This window comes from Malus sylvestris, chromosome 3 (genome assembly GCF_916048215.2).
Source record: "Malus sylvestris chromosome 3, drMalSylv7.2, whole genome shotgun sequence".
Classification (NCBI taxonomy): domain Eukaryota; kingdom Viridiplantae; phylum Streptophyta; class Magnoliopsida; order Rosales; family Rosaceae; genus Malus; species Malus sylvestris.
Genome location: NC_062262.1, coordinates 6,581,966 through 6,597,121, shown reverse-complemented (window position 1 = coordinate 6,597,121; position 15,156 = coordinate 6,581,966). Strand labels below are relative to the sequence as shown.

At 39.9% G+C, this 15,156-nt stretch overlaps 1 protein-coding gene across 2 annotated transcripts; it reads left to right on the top strand.

Moving 5' to 3' along the window:
* Positions 1-634: 634 nt before the first annotated feature.
* On the top strand, positions 635-9,255 carry LOC126614907 (uncharacterized). Of its 2 annotated transcripts, none has more exons than XM_050282604.1 (5): positions 635-774; positions 870-914; positions 1,475-2,125; positions 2,210-2,938; positions 8,837-9,255. In XM_050282604.1, the coding sequence occupies exons 3-5, from the start codon at positions 1,508-1,510 to the stop codon at positions 8,927-8,929; spliced, it is 1,440 nt and encodes a 479-aa protein (XP_050138561.1). In that variant the 5' UTR covers positions 635-774; positions 870-914; positions 1,475-1,507; the 3' UTR covers positions 8,930-9,255. The 2 variants fall into 2 exon arrangements, with proteins under 2 accessions (XP_050138561.1, XP_050138560.1); XM_050282603.1 differs by lacking the exon at positions 8,837-9,255 and adding an exon at positions 3,432-3,872.
* The last annotated feature ends 5,901 nt before the right edge of the window (positions 9,256-15,156 follow it).

Below are 15,156 nucleotides of genomic sequence, written 5' to 3'. Positions count from 1 at the left end.
ACTCTAAAAAGTCATTCCTAATACTATTTACTTACAAAACCTTTTTGTCATTTTAATTAAAACTCAAAATTTTCAAGTAATTTTCATTAATTTTCCTATATATAAAAGCATGTAGTATTTCGTTTTGTGTTTTAGGCATGCTAAAAAATCTGTTCATGTTATGGGTCACCATTTTAGCTTTAGCTTTTCATTAAAGGACAAGGATCCTCTCCCGATTTTTTTTGTGGGATCCAAAGATCAATCAATCGTGTCCGTTCATCATACATCTTGAGGTCAGTTTTCGTTAGATACTATTTATATTTAATTTTAAATTTTAAATGATTTTTAACTGTACGATGTACGATAAATAGACACGATTGATTGATTCCGGATCCCCACAAAGAGGATCCAAAGACAATCCTATTCCTTCATTAAGGGCATTACTTTCTTCAAAAGTGGTGGGGCCACACTCACTTTACTTTGGAGGCAGATGCCCTCTAGTTATGGTGCAATTAACATTCATTCCTATTTGTACGGTCACGATTAAACCACTTCAACATTTTATATTGATTTTTTTATAAAGATAATAAGATAAAAGACAATAAGAATATAAAATATTAATATGCTTTAACCATGATTGCACAAATAAGAAGAGATGGGAATGGCACCGTAACATAACAGGAGGGTAGAGAATCTGCCTCCCTTTACTTTCTCTCCACCAAACCCGATGATCTTCCTTGTGTGTTTTTATTGATTTCATCCATTTACTTTGGCTCGCTAGTTCTACCCAGACAGGTTTGATCTTCGAACTTCATTTTTTTGTTCTGGTACGGTCAAGTGTACTTGAGATGATGAGGAGATTCTGATTATGTTTCTTGGTAAATATTCAGATTTTGCATGTTGGAAGGTTGAAGGAGTTTTTGCATCTAATTAAGGTAATTAAAAACCTCTTATTTGTTGTCTTATTTACTTTTTAACTTGTTGGATCATATGTTTCTTGGTAATCAAGCACAAAATGGTTCACTTTATTAGGAAAGTTGACACTTAATTTCATATTACATAGAATGAAAAAAAAGAAAATAACAACGTGATATTGCGGGGCGTTTGGTTTGGTGTTAGATTTTGATTTTCGTTTTTGTGCATGAGACAGAGGAAAGTATATGACTGAGAGATGGGAAGAAAAAATGAAAAAGAAATCTTGAAGGTGAAAATGAAATGATTTTTGCTCCAACTTTCCAGGTGAAATGGTTATCAAAAAAGCACAACTCCAAAAAAGATTACTGCAAATAATATAGAAAAATTTATGATTGTTTTTTTTTTTTAAGTTTCTTTTTGATGCAAGATTTTCTCTCTTTTTTATTTGTATTTTGAAGCTTCTCTCATGTTTAAGGAGGGAAACAACTTAACATCAGCACAGACTACACAGGCTTTTCGGTTATCATTATCCTACAACAAATATTTGTGACAATTGCTTACTAAATTTGTTCAACAACAGGATAGCAAGCCAACCTTATACTTTCTTTCAATCATGGCTGAAAAAAAGCGTGCGAAGAATCGCAAAAATGTAAGCTTGAAGGCCTTGATGGACACGGGAAGCAACAAAGTTATCTTCGTTGAGTCCAACAGTGATTTTATTGATGTTCTCTTCAGTTTCTTGACAATGCCAATGGGAAGGATTGCCAGGCTTGCCTGTACATCTTCAGTACCGGTGGAAATAGGTTGTATGAGAAATTTGTATCAGAGTATTGAGAAAATTGACGTGCATGACTTCCGGTCAAATGCGTGTAGAGATATGTTGTTACTTCCCTGCAATGCTGCTGATTGTCAATGCAAGAACCTCAAGTTGAAAATTGACAATGGTAGGCCGACACGGTACTTTTTGTGCTATGACAGATGCTTCTTAAGCTATTATGGAGATATCCCCTGTCCTTTCTGTACTTGTCCCTTGACTAGGGAGATACATCTTCCGGTGGATAATACTCAAGCTGGAGGAGTCTTTGTGAAAGGGCCATCCAGGCTGATAATTACCGATGATTTACAGGTCATATCCCCAGTAAGTGCAGCAAGCATTTGTTTGTTTTCGAAGCTAGGGGTCACGGATTCTAAAACTACAGAGGAGTCGACTTTCAATATGGGAGTTCCGGAGGTAATTCTTTCTTGTACCATCAATTAATATTTTTTTTCATCAACAACAATAGAAGTGGTTTCTAACTTGATTTATATTTTCCAGGTTTTGGATTTGCTTATGCATTCGTTTGTATCAAAGACACCTTTGACTGAAACTCTTCTGAAGAACAAACCAATACCAAATTTGGGAGACGTACATTCCAGTCAAGGAACATCGATTGATTCTCAAATGCATGGCGACACAATCATTGAGGAAGAGAAAAACATTTCTCTTAAGATTGTAGTTAGCAAGTCTAAAAAAATTGTTTGTTATGCAGAAGCACAAGAGGATTTTGTTAATCTACTCTGCAGTTTCTTGACTCTCCCACTTGGGCTTATATTAAAAAAGATGCGAAATGTTTCATGGAAAGGCTGTCTTGATCAGTTGTACAAGAGTGTCGAAGATCTTGATGAGCAATACTTGATGTCAAATTACCACAAGGAATTGTTGGTCAATCCAAAGCTTGCACCTGGTTATCGATATGAGAAAACTCTGCTAGGAATCGAGGAGACGTCCTTTTATTATGTTGACAAGAAGTTAACTACTGATACATCCTGTATTCCTGATAATAGTTTAGTGGAGTCAGTTAAACTTGATGTTGTTGATCCCAAATCTCATGAAGATAAAGATAGAAGTGCTCAAGGATTTCTGAGAGGACCTGCTATCTTCACAGTGACTGACAATCTAGTTGTAAGACCGATATCTCCAATGCTTGAAATCTCTGTTCTTCAAGAATTAAAGGTACCTTTCACTGACATCGAGGATCATACCGTGCATGTGGGCAAGAGAGAGGTGAGTTCTCATTATAATGTTTGATTAACCTTACTGAAAGAATCCGTTGGTTTCAGATTAGCAAGTTCTTTTAACAATTTAGGCCATTGGTTCATCATAAAATCGAGAGCTTACATTCAATTTAGAAAATGTCAACAGAAAATCGTAGATTTGACTCAAGATAGGTAAACTAGCTAGTACAGGCAGTTGATGTTCAGCCACTTATGTGATGCTTTACTAGTTTATGTGGAATCTCTGTTACCAGATTTCATGTCGCTCGGGATTTCCTTATGAATCATCGGCAACACAAATCACCCCGACCGATTCGTCCTCTTATTCAACATCTCTAATACCGTAATCCCAAACAAGTAATCAAATACTTAATTGAGTCAATCCATACGTTGACCTTGAAAGTTGAAGCCTTGGAAGTTGAAGACATCCCATTTTGTGGACATTTAAGATTAGTCATCTGTTTAAATTCTTTTAACGTTAGAGTTTGTTACTCTTTTTGCAGGCGTTGCTTCTTTTGGCGGCCTCATTTATTGGTGATTCTGCTCTTACCAATACCTTCATTTCAGAGCTTGGGGAGCCAAAGCAAGAACAATAAGGAGGGATTATTGGTTACACAAAGAAGAGCTTGCTTTTGTTGTTACTGCATAGGAATCCACAGTATTCCTGTTTGTCTGAGACTAATTTTTATTTACATGGTAACATTTGGGTTTGAGATAAAGTGAAAAATGTGAGATCTAGTTGCGAAGGGAGTTTGGACCTGGTTGGCTTTAGGCCAGTTTCGGTTAGTTTCTGTCGAATACGTATGACGTGGTTTGGTAAAAGCCTGCCGAAGTATTGTGATAAAGATCGGTTGTATCTAGGAGAACTTTGTGATATTGTTTACCTCTGTACATGTGGATCCTATTTTTATTAGAAAAATAATTTAAATGTGATCTACAAAATATGATCTCCTAGCATCATTCCATCTTCCTCCACCACTTTCTTTCACACCCACCCCATCTCCTTCTCTGACACCTACCACCGCCACCACACCCACACACACCCCACCTATTGTCCTTATTTTCCTTCCCTCATCCCTCAGTTCTCAACCCCTAAATTTAATAGTACGGATACATCGTTATTATGACGTTCTGTGTTGATGATATAATGATATAAAGTTACGTGTAAGTTTTTCAGACTAAATTAGATGAATATATATTAACATATCAAGTAGAGTACTCAGACTGAATCACCACAAACAAATTAACCGTACAAGGGCAAATAAGAAAAAAAACATGAAATTAAAGATCAAACCTTTTTTTGCCCGTTACGGGTCACCATTTTAGCTTAGACAAGGATTGTTTGCCCTCCACTTCCGGTGCCCTTCTGTTTGTGTGGTCACGGTTAAATTATGTCAACATTTTATATTACTATTAATTGTTATATTATTATATCTATAAAAAAACAATATAAAATGTTGACGTGGCTTAACCGTGATCATACAAAATAGAAGGGCATAGGAAGGACACCGAAAGTAGAGGGCATACAATCATTGTCCTTTTAGCTTTAGCTTTTCAAAAAGGCACTAGTCATTCAATGTCAATTTATATTTTTATTAACACAAGTGCTTTGTCACCAAAAACATCCCGCCTAAAAGTATCAATCTCATTCCTTAACCAGGAAGAAATTAGTGAGCTGGATTCCTAATGCTTTGAAATTTAGATATAAAATTGTATTACTTCCGTTTGGGAGAGATTTTTTAGTGTATTGAAAACACGATTTAATACACAAAATATCATAACAAGTGGTTGGAGCCTTAAACAAAATGTTTTAATTATGACACTTGGTGTACTAAGTTGTATTTCTGGCATAGTACAAAATTTATCTGCTTTCAAATAACATCTATTCTTGTGGAAAGCAATAACGGTAAGGCCATCCTAACTTTACTTTCTTTTTTTTAATTAGACAATAATGTCAAACTCAATAGTGGAAAGAAAATGTTGTGAAACAAAGCGATCACTTCACTTTTTAACACTAAACTTTCTCTCCAAACTATTCGCAAGATTTTTCAGATAAAAATGAGATCAAATCTTCTACATTCAAAATGGGTGTGACCTCTCTGTGGCCGCAATAAGTATTTGATACATATTAAATTCATGACAATAAAATTAAGAAAAGTTAAAATATTGAATACGTGTCAGACATTTATTGGGGCCACAGAGAGGTCACCCATTTTGGATGCAGAAGATTTGGTCTAGATAAAAATAGGGTTTGCCGGTTTTAGATAATCTGTTTCCTATAGCTTAAGCTATTCGCAAAATTTTATCTCTTTCCCTGAAGTTGGTTTGTATTTTGAAGCTTCTTTCATGTTTAAGGAGGGGAAACGACTTAACATCGGCACGGACTAGACAGGCTTTATTTCGGTTGTCATTATCCTACAACAAATATTTGTGACAATTGCTTACTAAATTTGTTCAACAACAGGATAGCAATCTGACTTTATACTTTCTTTCAATCATGGCGGAAAAAAAGCCTGTGTTGAATGAGGATCTCGAAAATGTTATTACCTTGAAGGCCTTGGTGGACAAGGGAAGCAACAAAGCTATCTTCGTCGAGTCCGACGGTGATTTTATTGATGTTCTCTTCAGTTTCTTGACAATGCCCATGGGAAGAATTGTCAGGCTTGCTGAAGATTCAGTACCAGTGGAAATAGGTTGTATGAGAAATTTGTATCAGAGTATTGAGAAATATGATGTGCGTAACTTCTGGTCAAATGAATGTAGAGATATGTTGTTGCTTCCCTGCAATTATGCTGATCTTCAATGCCAGAACCTCAAGTTGAAAATTGACAATAATAGGCCAACACAGTACTTTTGGTGCTATGAAGGATGCTTTTTAAGCTATTATCAAAGTGTCATCTGTCCTTCCTGTGCTTCTACTTTTGGTTGGAAGATTCCAGTGGATAATACTCAAGTTGGAGGCGTCTTTGTGAAAGAGAGACCCAGGCTGATAATTACCGATGAGTACCTCCGGACACCCACGTCAAGGGACATGCGAAGGCTTCTGAGGAAGGGTGAGATGCGAGGCTTCCCTGGCATGATTGGAAGCATCGACTGCATGCACTGGACTTGGAAAAACTGTCCAAGTGCGTGGCAAGGAGCATATGGCGACAGAAAAGGAGCCAAAAGCATCATTTTGGAAGCGGTGACTTCATTTGATACATGAATTTGACATGCTTTTTTTGGTGTTCCAGGAGCTCAGAATGACCTAAATGTCCTTGCCCAATCCCCAGTGTTCGACGAACTGCTGCAAGGAAACTCACCGAGATGCACATATTGGGTTAATGGTACCCAATACGAGGGATCATACTACCTTGCAGATGGCATTTACCCAAGGTGGTCAACATTTTTCAAAACAGTGCCACATCCACATACTGAAAAGGAAAAACACTTTGCAAAATGTCAAGAAGGGTGTAGGAAGGATGTCGAGCGTTGTTTTGGTATCCTGCAAGCTCGTTGGGCGATTGTCAGGGCTGCAGCTAGAATGTTTGATGTCGAGGCTCTTCGATCCATCATGATGACGTGTATTATTCTCCACAACATGATTGTTGAAGATGAGTATGATTATGATGCCGTCAATGAATATGAGCCGGATCCGATGAACAACTCAAGAACACGTATCTATTGTGCTCATGACCGGACCGAAGATCCAGTGCAACACGAGCCGTTGGAACGCGATGGACGTTACAATGAATTGATCGTTCATCGGTACACTAATGTGCAAGAGCCATACTGGCACGTAACCTGCTAGAATGACTTGATTGAGCACCAGTGGGGATTGCATGAAGGCGAAGATAATTAGAATGAGGCTTGTGATTGAACAATAAATTGTATTTTTTTTAAGTTTATGTAATTCTATGTAGTATGTTTTGTTTTTAAGTTTATTTGGCGAGTTTATGTAATTCTATTTATTTGGTGAGTTTATGTAATTCTATGTAGTGTGTTTTGTTTTTAAGTTTATTTGGTGAGTTTATGTAATTCTATGTAGTGTGTTTTGTTTTTAAATTTATTTGGTGAGTTTATGTAATCTTATTTCATGTGTTTAAATAAAGTACAAAAGAAATAAAGTTTTAAAAATAAATAAATAAATACATAATTACATTAAAATTGCATAATAAATTAAATAAAAATAAATAAAGTTTTAAAAATAAATAAGAAATAACATAAGAAATTAAATAAAAATAAATAAAGTTTTAAAAATAAATAAGAAATTACATAAGAAATTAAATAAAGTTCAAACCTAAAAAAACATAAAACATAAAAATTACATAAGAAATTAAATAAAGTTCAAACCTAAAAAAAGAAAAAAACATAAGAAATTAAATAAAGTTCAAAAGAAAAAAGAAAGAAAAAACATAAAAAATACATAAAAATTATACAAAGTCTCTCGAGTTAGGATATGTGGTGCTAGGATCTTGGTTGCCATAATTTGTGTAGCTAGAACCCCCTTGACTTGTTTCCGCATCTCTTGCACGCCTCCTTCGCATGACATCTCTTTTTTCCGATGTCCAAAAATATTTAGAATTCGGAGACAGTCCTACTAGAGACTTGCTCATAGTGTCACGATCTGCTTGAGCCATCCTTTCTTCTCGAAGCAATTCATTTTCTCGATGAAGTGCTTCTCTAACCAGCTCGTTCTCTCGATTAACTACTTCTCTTTGTCTCTCAGCCGCCGCATCACGAGCCTCAGTAGCTGCTAATATTGCTGCCATAGCAGCAACTTTTTCCTCATCTCTAACCTTTTCCCGTGCCAAGTTCAGTTCACCTTAGCGAGCAAGTTCCTCCATATATTAAAAAGATTGTAGTTAATCTACTCTTAAGATTGTAGTTAGCAAGTCTAAAAAGATTGTTTGTTATGCAGAAGCACAAGAGGATTTTGTTAATCTACTCTGCAGTTTCTTGACTCTCCCACTTGGGCTTATATTAAAAAAGATGCGAAATGTTTCATGGAAAGGCTGTCTTGATCAGTTGTACAAGAGTGTCGAAGATCTTGATGAGCAATACTTGATGTCAAATTACCACAAGGAATTGTTGGTCAATCCAAAGCTTGCACCTGGTTATCGATACGAGAAAACTCTGCTAGGAATCGAGGAGACGTTCTTTTATTATGTTGACAATAAGTTAACTACTGATACATCCTGTATTCCTGATAATAGTTTAGTGGAGTCAGTTAAACTTGATGTTGTGGATCCCAAATCTCATGAAGATAAAGATAGAAGTGCTCAAGGATTTCTGAGAGGACCTGCTATCTTCACAGTGACTGACAATCTAGTTGTAAGACCGATATCTCCAATCCTTGAAATCTCTGTTCTTCAAGAATTGAAGGTACCTTTCACTGACATCGAGGACCATACCGTGCATGTGGGCAAGAGAGAGGTGAGTTCTCATTGTAATGTTTGATTAACCTTACTGAAAGAATCAGTTGGTTTCAGATTAGCAAGTTCTTTTAACAATTTAGGCCATTGGTTCATCATAAAATCGAGAGCATACATTTAATTTAGAAAATGTCAACAGAAAATCGTAGATTTGACTCAAGACAGGTAAACTAGCTAGTACAGGCAGTTGATGTTCAGCCACTTATGTGATGCTTTACTAGTTTATGTGGAATCTCTGTTACCAGATTTCATGTCGCTCGGGATTTCCTTATGAATCATCGGCAACACAAATCACCCCGACTGATTCGTCCTCTTATCCAACATCTCTAATACCGTAATCCCAAACAAGTAATCAAATACTTAATTGAGCCAATCCATACGTTGACCTTGAAAGTTGAAGCCTTGGAAGTTGAAGACATCCCATTTTGTGGACATGTAAGATTAGTCCTCTGTTTAAATTCTTTTAACGTTAGAGTTTGTTACTCTTTTTGCAGGCGTTGCTTCTTTTGGCGGCCTCATTTATTGGTGATTCTGCTCTTACCAATACCTTCATTTCAGAGCTTAGGGAGCCAAAGCAAGAACAATAAAGAGGGATTGGTTACACAAAGAAGAGCTTGCTTTTGTTGTTACTGCAGAGGAATCCACAGTATTCCTGTTTGTCTGAGACTAATTTTTATTTACATGGTAACATTTGGGTTTGAGATAAAGTGAAAAATGTGAGATCTAGTTGCGAAGGGCGTTTGTACCTGGTTGGCTTTAGGCCAGTTTCGGTTAGTTTCTGTCGAATATGTAGGGTTTGGTTTGTATTGTGATGAAGATCGGTTGTATCTAGGCGAACTTTGTGATATTGTTCAGCTTTGTACTTGTGGATCTTATTTTTATTAGATAAATAATTTAAATGTGATCTACAAAATATGGTCTCCTTTCATCATCCCTGACAATTTGTATACCTCGCATGGCATTGAACAAAATAGAGATTAAGGACTTCATTTTTTCCATCTTCCTCCACCACTTTCTTTTACACCCACCCCATCTCCTTCTCTGACTCCTACGGTAGGAGTCCTACCACCGCCACCACACACACAAACACCCCACCTATTGTGCTTATTTCCCTTCCCTCAACTCTCAGATCTCAACCCCTAAATTTAATAGCATGGATACACTGTTATTATGACATTCTGTGTCAATGATATAATGATATAACGTTACGTGTAAGTTTTTAGACTAAATTAGATGAATATATATTAGCATATCAAGCGGAATACTCAGACTGAATCAGTACAAACAAATCAACAGTACAAGGGCAAATAAGAATGAAAAAAAAACAAGAAATTAAAGATCAAACTTTTTTGTGCCTAGTACGGGTCACCATTTTGGCCACCGTTTTAGCTTTAGCTTTTCAAAAAGGACGCCAGTCATTCAATGTCAATAAATATTTTTAGGCTAAATTACATAAAACTATTTCAACTATAGGTCGAATCACAATCTCATACCTTATGTTTTAAACATTTTAATACCTCAACTTATGAATTCGTTGCAATATCAGAGTTCCGTTAACTTTTTTGTCAATTTGCCTATTAAATGATGGCGTGGCAAGAGCAAGGCCCACTCATTTTCCAATTAGAATAAAAAATTAATTAATAAAAAATTATTTAACAATTAAACTTAATTAAAAATATATAATATAATTGTAGACATCGAAATTTCAGTAAATAAATGTTGACTGATAAATCAAAGTTTCAACGCTCATGTATTACATAAATTTTACACGTAGCATGTGACTCGACGAAAAATTGAAATGGGTCAGAAAAGGCATCAAATATGACATGTGTCAACGCCTGGCAGAGATGATTTATTTCAGCTGGAATATTATATTCAAAGTTAGGCCTTGGAAAATTCTATAAATACAAGCCCATTTCATTCATTTGGGAGGACCAAGTCTAAGAGGCAAAACGCTTGAAGCTCTGAAGCTCTGAAACTCCGAAGCTCTCAAGCATCCAGATTTCCCGAAGAATCAAGAAAGCCCTCTTCATTCTTCGTTCATCGTTCTTCCAAGATCAAGCCCCGACGACCCTTGGATCAACAATCATCCACCTTCAAGATCAAGCCCCCGACGGCCCTTGAAGAAAGCGTTCATCGTTCATCAACTGTTCATCCTCAAGGATCAAGCCCCAACGGCCCCTTTGGATCAACAACATCAATCAATCCACACATCCAACTGTTCTTCGAAATCAAGCCCAAAAGCCCTCGAAGATCCGTTCATCACTGTTCTTCGAGATCAAGCCCAAAAGCCCTCGAAGATCCGTTCAAGCCCAAAAGCCGTCGAAGATCCGTTCAAGCCCAAAAGCCCTCGAAGATCCGTTCAAGCCCAAAAGCTCTCAAAGATCCGTTCGTCACTATTCTTCGAGTTCAAGCCCAAAAGCCCTTGGAGATCCGTTCATCACTGTTCTTCAAAGATCAAGCCCAAAAGCCCCTTTGAAGATCCGCTCAAATCCACCTTCAAGATCAAGTCCACGGCCCTTGAAGAATTGTTCATCCAAGATCAAGCCTCGACTGCCCTTGGATCAACGAAACATCCACCAATCAACACCTTACGGAGATCGAATCAGAGGATCAAAATAGAGAGAGATTGTAACCCAAAATCATCAAATACAAATATTTGTTTGTGCACGTTGTTCTTGTCTCTTTCGTTTTAGGAATTTTCCGTGTTCACAAATTGGCACGCCCAGTGGGACAATCTCTACCTCTCATCTCTTCCTCCGTTCAAGGAATATAAGCACACTTCCAAAATCAATGACGTCAAGGAAGGCTCAAGCTGTTCCCATAACCGGCGCAAAGAACAAAGGCGCCCTCGTCGCAAGTGGTGTCACGTTGGGTATCACGACTCGAAGCAAAGCAAAAGCTACTTCTGCCACCTCTTTCACCTCTGCATCAACTCTGCCAGGGGAACGAGAGTACCCCAGGCGCGAGCCTGTGATCACCTTAGCCTCACTAAGGGCACCAAGGGGGGAAAGACCAAGGGAATACTCCGAATCCATGCACTCCGATGACGATTCAAGCGGCAGTTCAGCTATGCAAGTCATGACCGCTGGAGCAACTTTAGTCGAGGAACATCTTGCTCAAATGAATGAAGCAATCGCAAGACTAACTCGAACTGTGGAAGAAAAAGACTTGCAAATTGCGGCATTAGTCAACCGACTGGAGGCGCAGGACAGCGAGAAACCCGACCCAGAGGATGATCCACTAAAGGGAGGAGCTGGCGGAGACGAAGAACCCCCGGTGAAGAAAATCGATGGGAAGCCGAAACCAGACCAAGCAGCGGCACTCATGGGATCTCTTTCTATCCAGCAGCTGCAAGAGATGATCACCAACACCATCAAGGCACAGTATGAAGGGAGCTCAAATACATCCGGGTTGTACTCAAAGCCGTATTCAAAGAAGATCGACGCCTTAAGGATGCCGAAGGGTTATCAACCACCAAAGTTCATGCAATTTGATGGAAAGGGAAACCCGAAACAGCACGTTGCCCACTTCGTTGAAACTTGCAACAACACAGGAACCGAAGGGGACTACCTCGCCAAGCAGTTTGTGCACTCGCTGAAAGGAAACGCCTTTGAGTGGTACACGAATCTGGAGCCTGAGTCCATCAACAGTTGGGAGCAATTGGAGCGGGAATTCCTCAATCGCTTCTACAGCACCCGCCGCACTGTGAGCATGCTAGAGCTAACAAGCACAAAGCAGTGGAAGGACGAGCCAGTCATGGACTACATCAACCGATGGCGTAATCTAAGCCTCGACTGTAAGGACAGACTCTCCGAGATTTCTTCAATCGAGATGTGCATCCAGGGCATGCAATGAGGTTTACAATACATCCTTCAAGGTATCAAACCACGAACTTTTGAAGAATTAGCCACCCGTGCCCACGACATGGAGTTGAGCATCGCCCACCATGGAAAGAAGGAGCCAATCACCGATTTCAAAAGGGATAAGGTGTTCACTTCAAGAGCAGACAATCATGGGAAAAAGCCCGCCAATGAAGCTTTTACCACCAACACCACCCCTAACAAGACCTCGTCCGCGCCCGTCAAAATCTCTTTCAATAAAGCAAGGGAGATAAAAAAATGTGAGCCTTCCCACACCCAAGATAGGTACAAAAACACCTTGAGGGAATTGGAGCAGAAGGTATACCCTTTTCCGGACTCCGACATGGACGCAATGCTGGACGACCTACTGGAGAAGAAGGTGATTGACTTACCCGAATGCAAACGCCCTGAAGAAATGAATCGCATCAATGATCCTAAGTACTGCAAGTACCATCGTATCGTGGGTCATCATGTGGGCAAGTGTTTCATCCTAAAAGAACTCATCATGAAGTTGGCACAACAAGGACAGATTGAGCTCGACCTTGAAGACACAGCTGCGACGCACACCACTACGGTCGTGTTCGGATCCTTTGATCCCGCGCTTCTTCAAGAAATGCCTGACCATGCTCGGCAATACTCAAACCACACGGCACATTCTTCACCACCGTCACTGGGGGCAAGCCACCAGGACGCACCTACTGACGATGACAAATGATGGACATTGGTGACCTATAAGAGGACGAGGAAACCAAAACCGCGAGCTATAAAGCAAAAGGGGGAACAAGGGAGAAAGCACCGCCGTCGCGGCAATAGGAAGCCTAAGAGAAATATAAGGGCTGCTAAGCCAATATATGCTGGGGAACCTGCGGAGCAAAAGCCACGCATTCCCGTCTCATTGCATGAGTACTTCCCGGAGGACTTCTTCCAACATTGCACTATCACCGCATGTCACATGGTCGAAGTAGAAATGGAAGAACCCTCAAAGGAAAAAATCGTCGCCGCTGAGGGAGAAAATACTCCGACACCTGAAGAAGGTCTGCCAATACACTTTAGCATCGAGGAAGCGCTACAATTGCCAAAGAAGATACGAAGGGCATTGGCAACGGTTTTAGCGAGTCCAAAAGACCACGAAGTGCAAGAAAGCAAGAACGAAGGCTTGAGGCCTCGGCCACACGAGTGTGCCACGTGCTGTGCCACCGAGGACACAATCCACTTCGCCGACGAAGACTTGTTGCTAGGATCCAAGCCTCACAACCGACCTCTCTTCGTCTCTGGGTACGTAAGGGAGCATAAAGTCAGCCGCATGCTTGTGGACGGCGGGTCAGCCATAAATATCATGCCAAAGTCAACAATGATCGCAATCGGCATCAAGGTGGATGAACTATCCCTAAGTCGTCTACTAATCCAAGGTTTTAACCAAGGAGGACAAAGAGCGATGGGCATGATCCGAGTGGAGATGACCATTGGCGAACTCAAGTCAAGCGTGATGTTCCACGTGATTGATGCAAGAACTTCCTACGGTCTGCTCTTAGGAAGGCCTTGGATCCATGCGAACGGAGTGGTACCGTCCACCCTTCACCAATGTTTAAAATTTTACCAAGAACGAGTGAAGGTGATCTATGGTGACACCAAGCCATTCACCGAAGCCAAATCACATTTCGCATACGCCAAGTTCTACATGAATGAAGACACGGTGCCCGAAACTCTTCCAAAAGAGATTAAATCCATGAGCAAAGCAGCGCCTAAAAAACAGGAGTGGCAAGCTATGGCCAAGAAGCAAGAAGAAGAAGCTATGCCATCTTCAAGCAAAAACGACGATGAGCTTTGTAAACCTGCAACAACCAGAGGAAGTAGGACGACCTCAAGTGGACCAAGCGTACCCGTCTTCCGGTACATCCCGACGTCGAGAAGAAAGAATGGTCAATCCCCGTTCGAAACTGCAGCGAGCAAAGCCGATGCACAGCGGCACATAGATAATGTAAAGTTGCTCAAAACGAATGCAGTTTTGCCTCTGACCCAGCTAGGCGACACTAAGGTTGCAAAACCATCACAGGGCTTCATAAAAGGCCTGCCAAAGGGGGTAGAACCAAGTTTTCTCCCAACCAAAAGGACAGAAGAAGGTTTTGATCCAAACGCCTACAAACTTATGTCGAAAGCTGGGTATAACTTCACTTCCTCTACAAATTTAGGAAAGAATGATTTGAACACCATCAAAGACAACGAACGTGATCTCACTAAAACTCAGAAGAAGTTAGAGAAGCATGGTTACGGGGTTAGCAACAACAAAGCTGGGCTTGGCTTCACACCAAATGCACCGGGGAAGATCTCCAGCAAGGCAAAAAATGCTAGCGCTCAACACATCAGCGTAAGCATTATACAAGATAAAGAGGAGCCTTAACCTACCCCCCGGACATCAGTATTCGATAGAATGAATTGTTCAAAGCCCAAAGTTTCGGCACCTAAACTCATTGGCGGTCAAAACAAAACTTCCGTCTTTAAAATGCTTAACACATCAGTATCTCGAGGCTCTGTTTTCAAAAGGTTATCAAAACCTAAAAAGCAAAGCAATACGACTAGCTTTCCTCCACGACAGTCAGTTATGGAAAGACTTGGAGAAGCCAAAGAGCCTTCCAAAAGGAGAAAGACGACATCAGAAGTAGAAGAGATCGATCGTCTAGCAGAAAAGGGTGACGTTCGAAGTTCCATTCCTTCAAGAATGAAGCGCCAAGCAATTTTGGAGGTTAACACAGTTGGATCGCTGAAAGTGAAAAGGCGCACCATCATTCACACTGGACAATCTTCATGCCAACTAGCTCGAGAGGTTAACACCGAAGAAGAAGCCCAAGACGTCTTCCACATCACAATCCAAGAAGGTGAAGAAGATGAAAGCCTCGAGGAAGATGTCATTGCAGCACCGTCACAACTCGAAGATGGGGGGCAAGCCACCATTG

Excerpts from the sequence above, each read along its gene's own strand:
- LOC126614907 (XM_050282604.1), top strand. The coding sequence starts at position 1,508 with ATGGCTGAAAAAAAGCGTGCGAAGAATCGCAAAAATGTAAGCTTGAAG. Across the intron at positions 2,126-2,209 it reads TCAATATGGGAGTTCCGGAG|GTTTTGGATTTGCTTATGCA; the intron begins GTAATTCTTTCT and ends TATATTTTCCAG. Across the intron at positions 2,939-8,836 it reads TGCATGTGGGCAAGAGAGAG|GCGTTGCTTCTTTTGGCGGC; the intron begins GTGAGTTCTCAT and ends CTCTTTTTGCAG.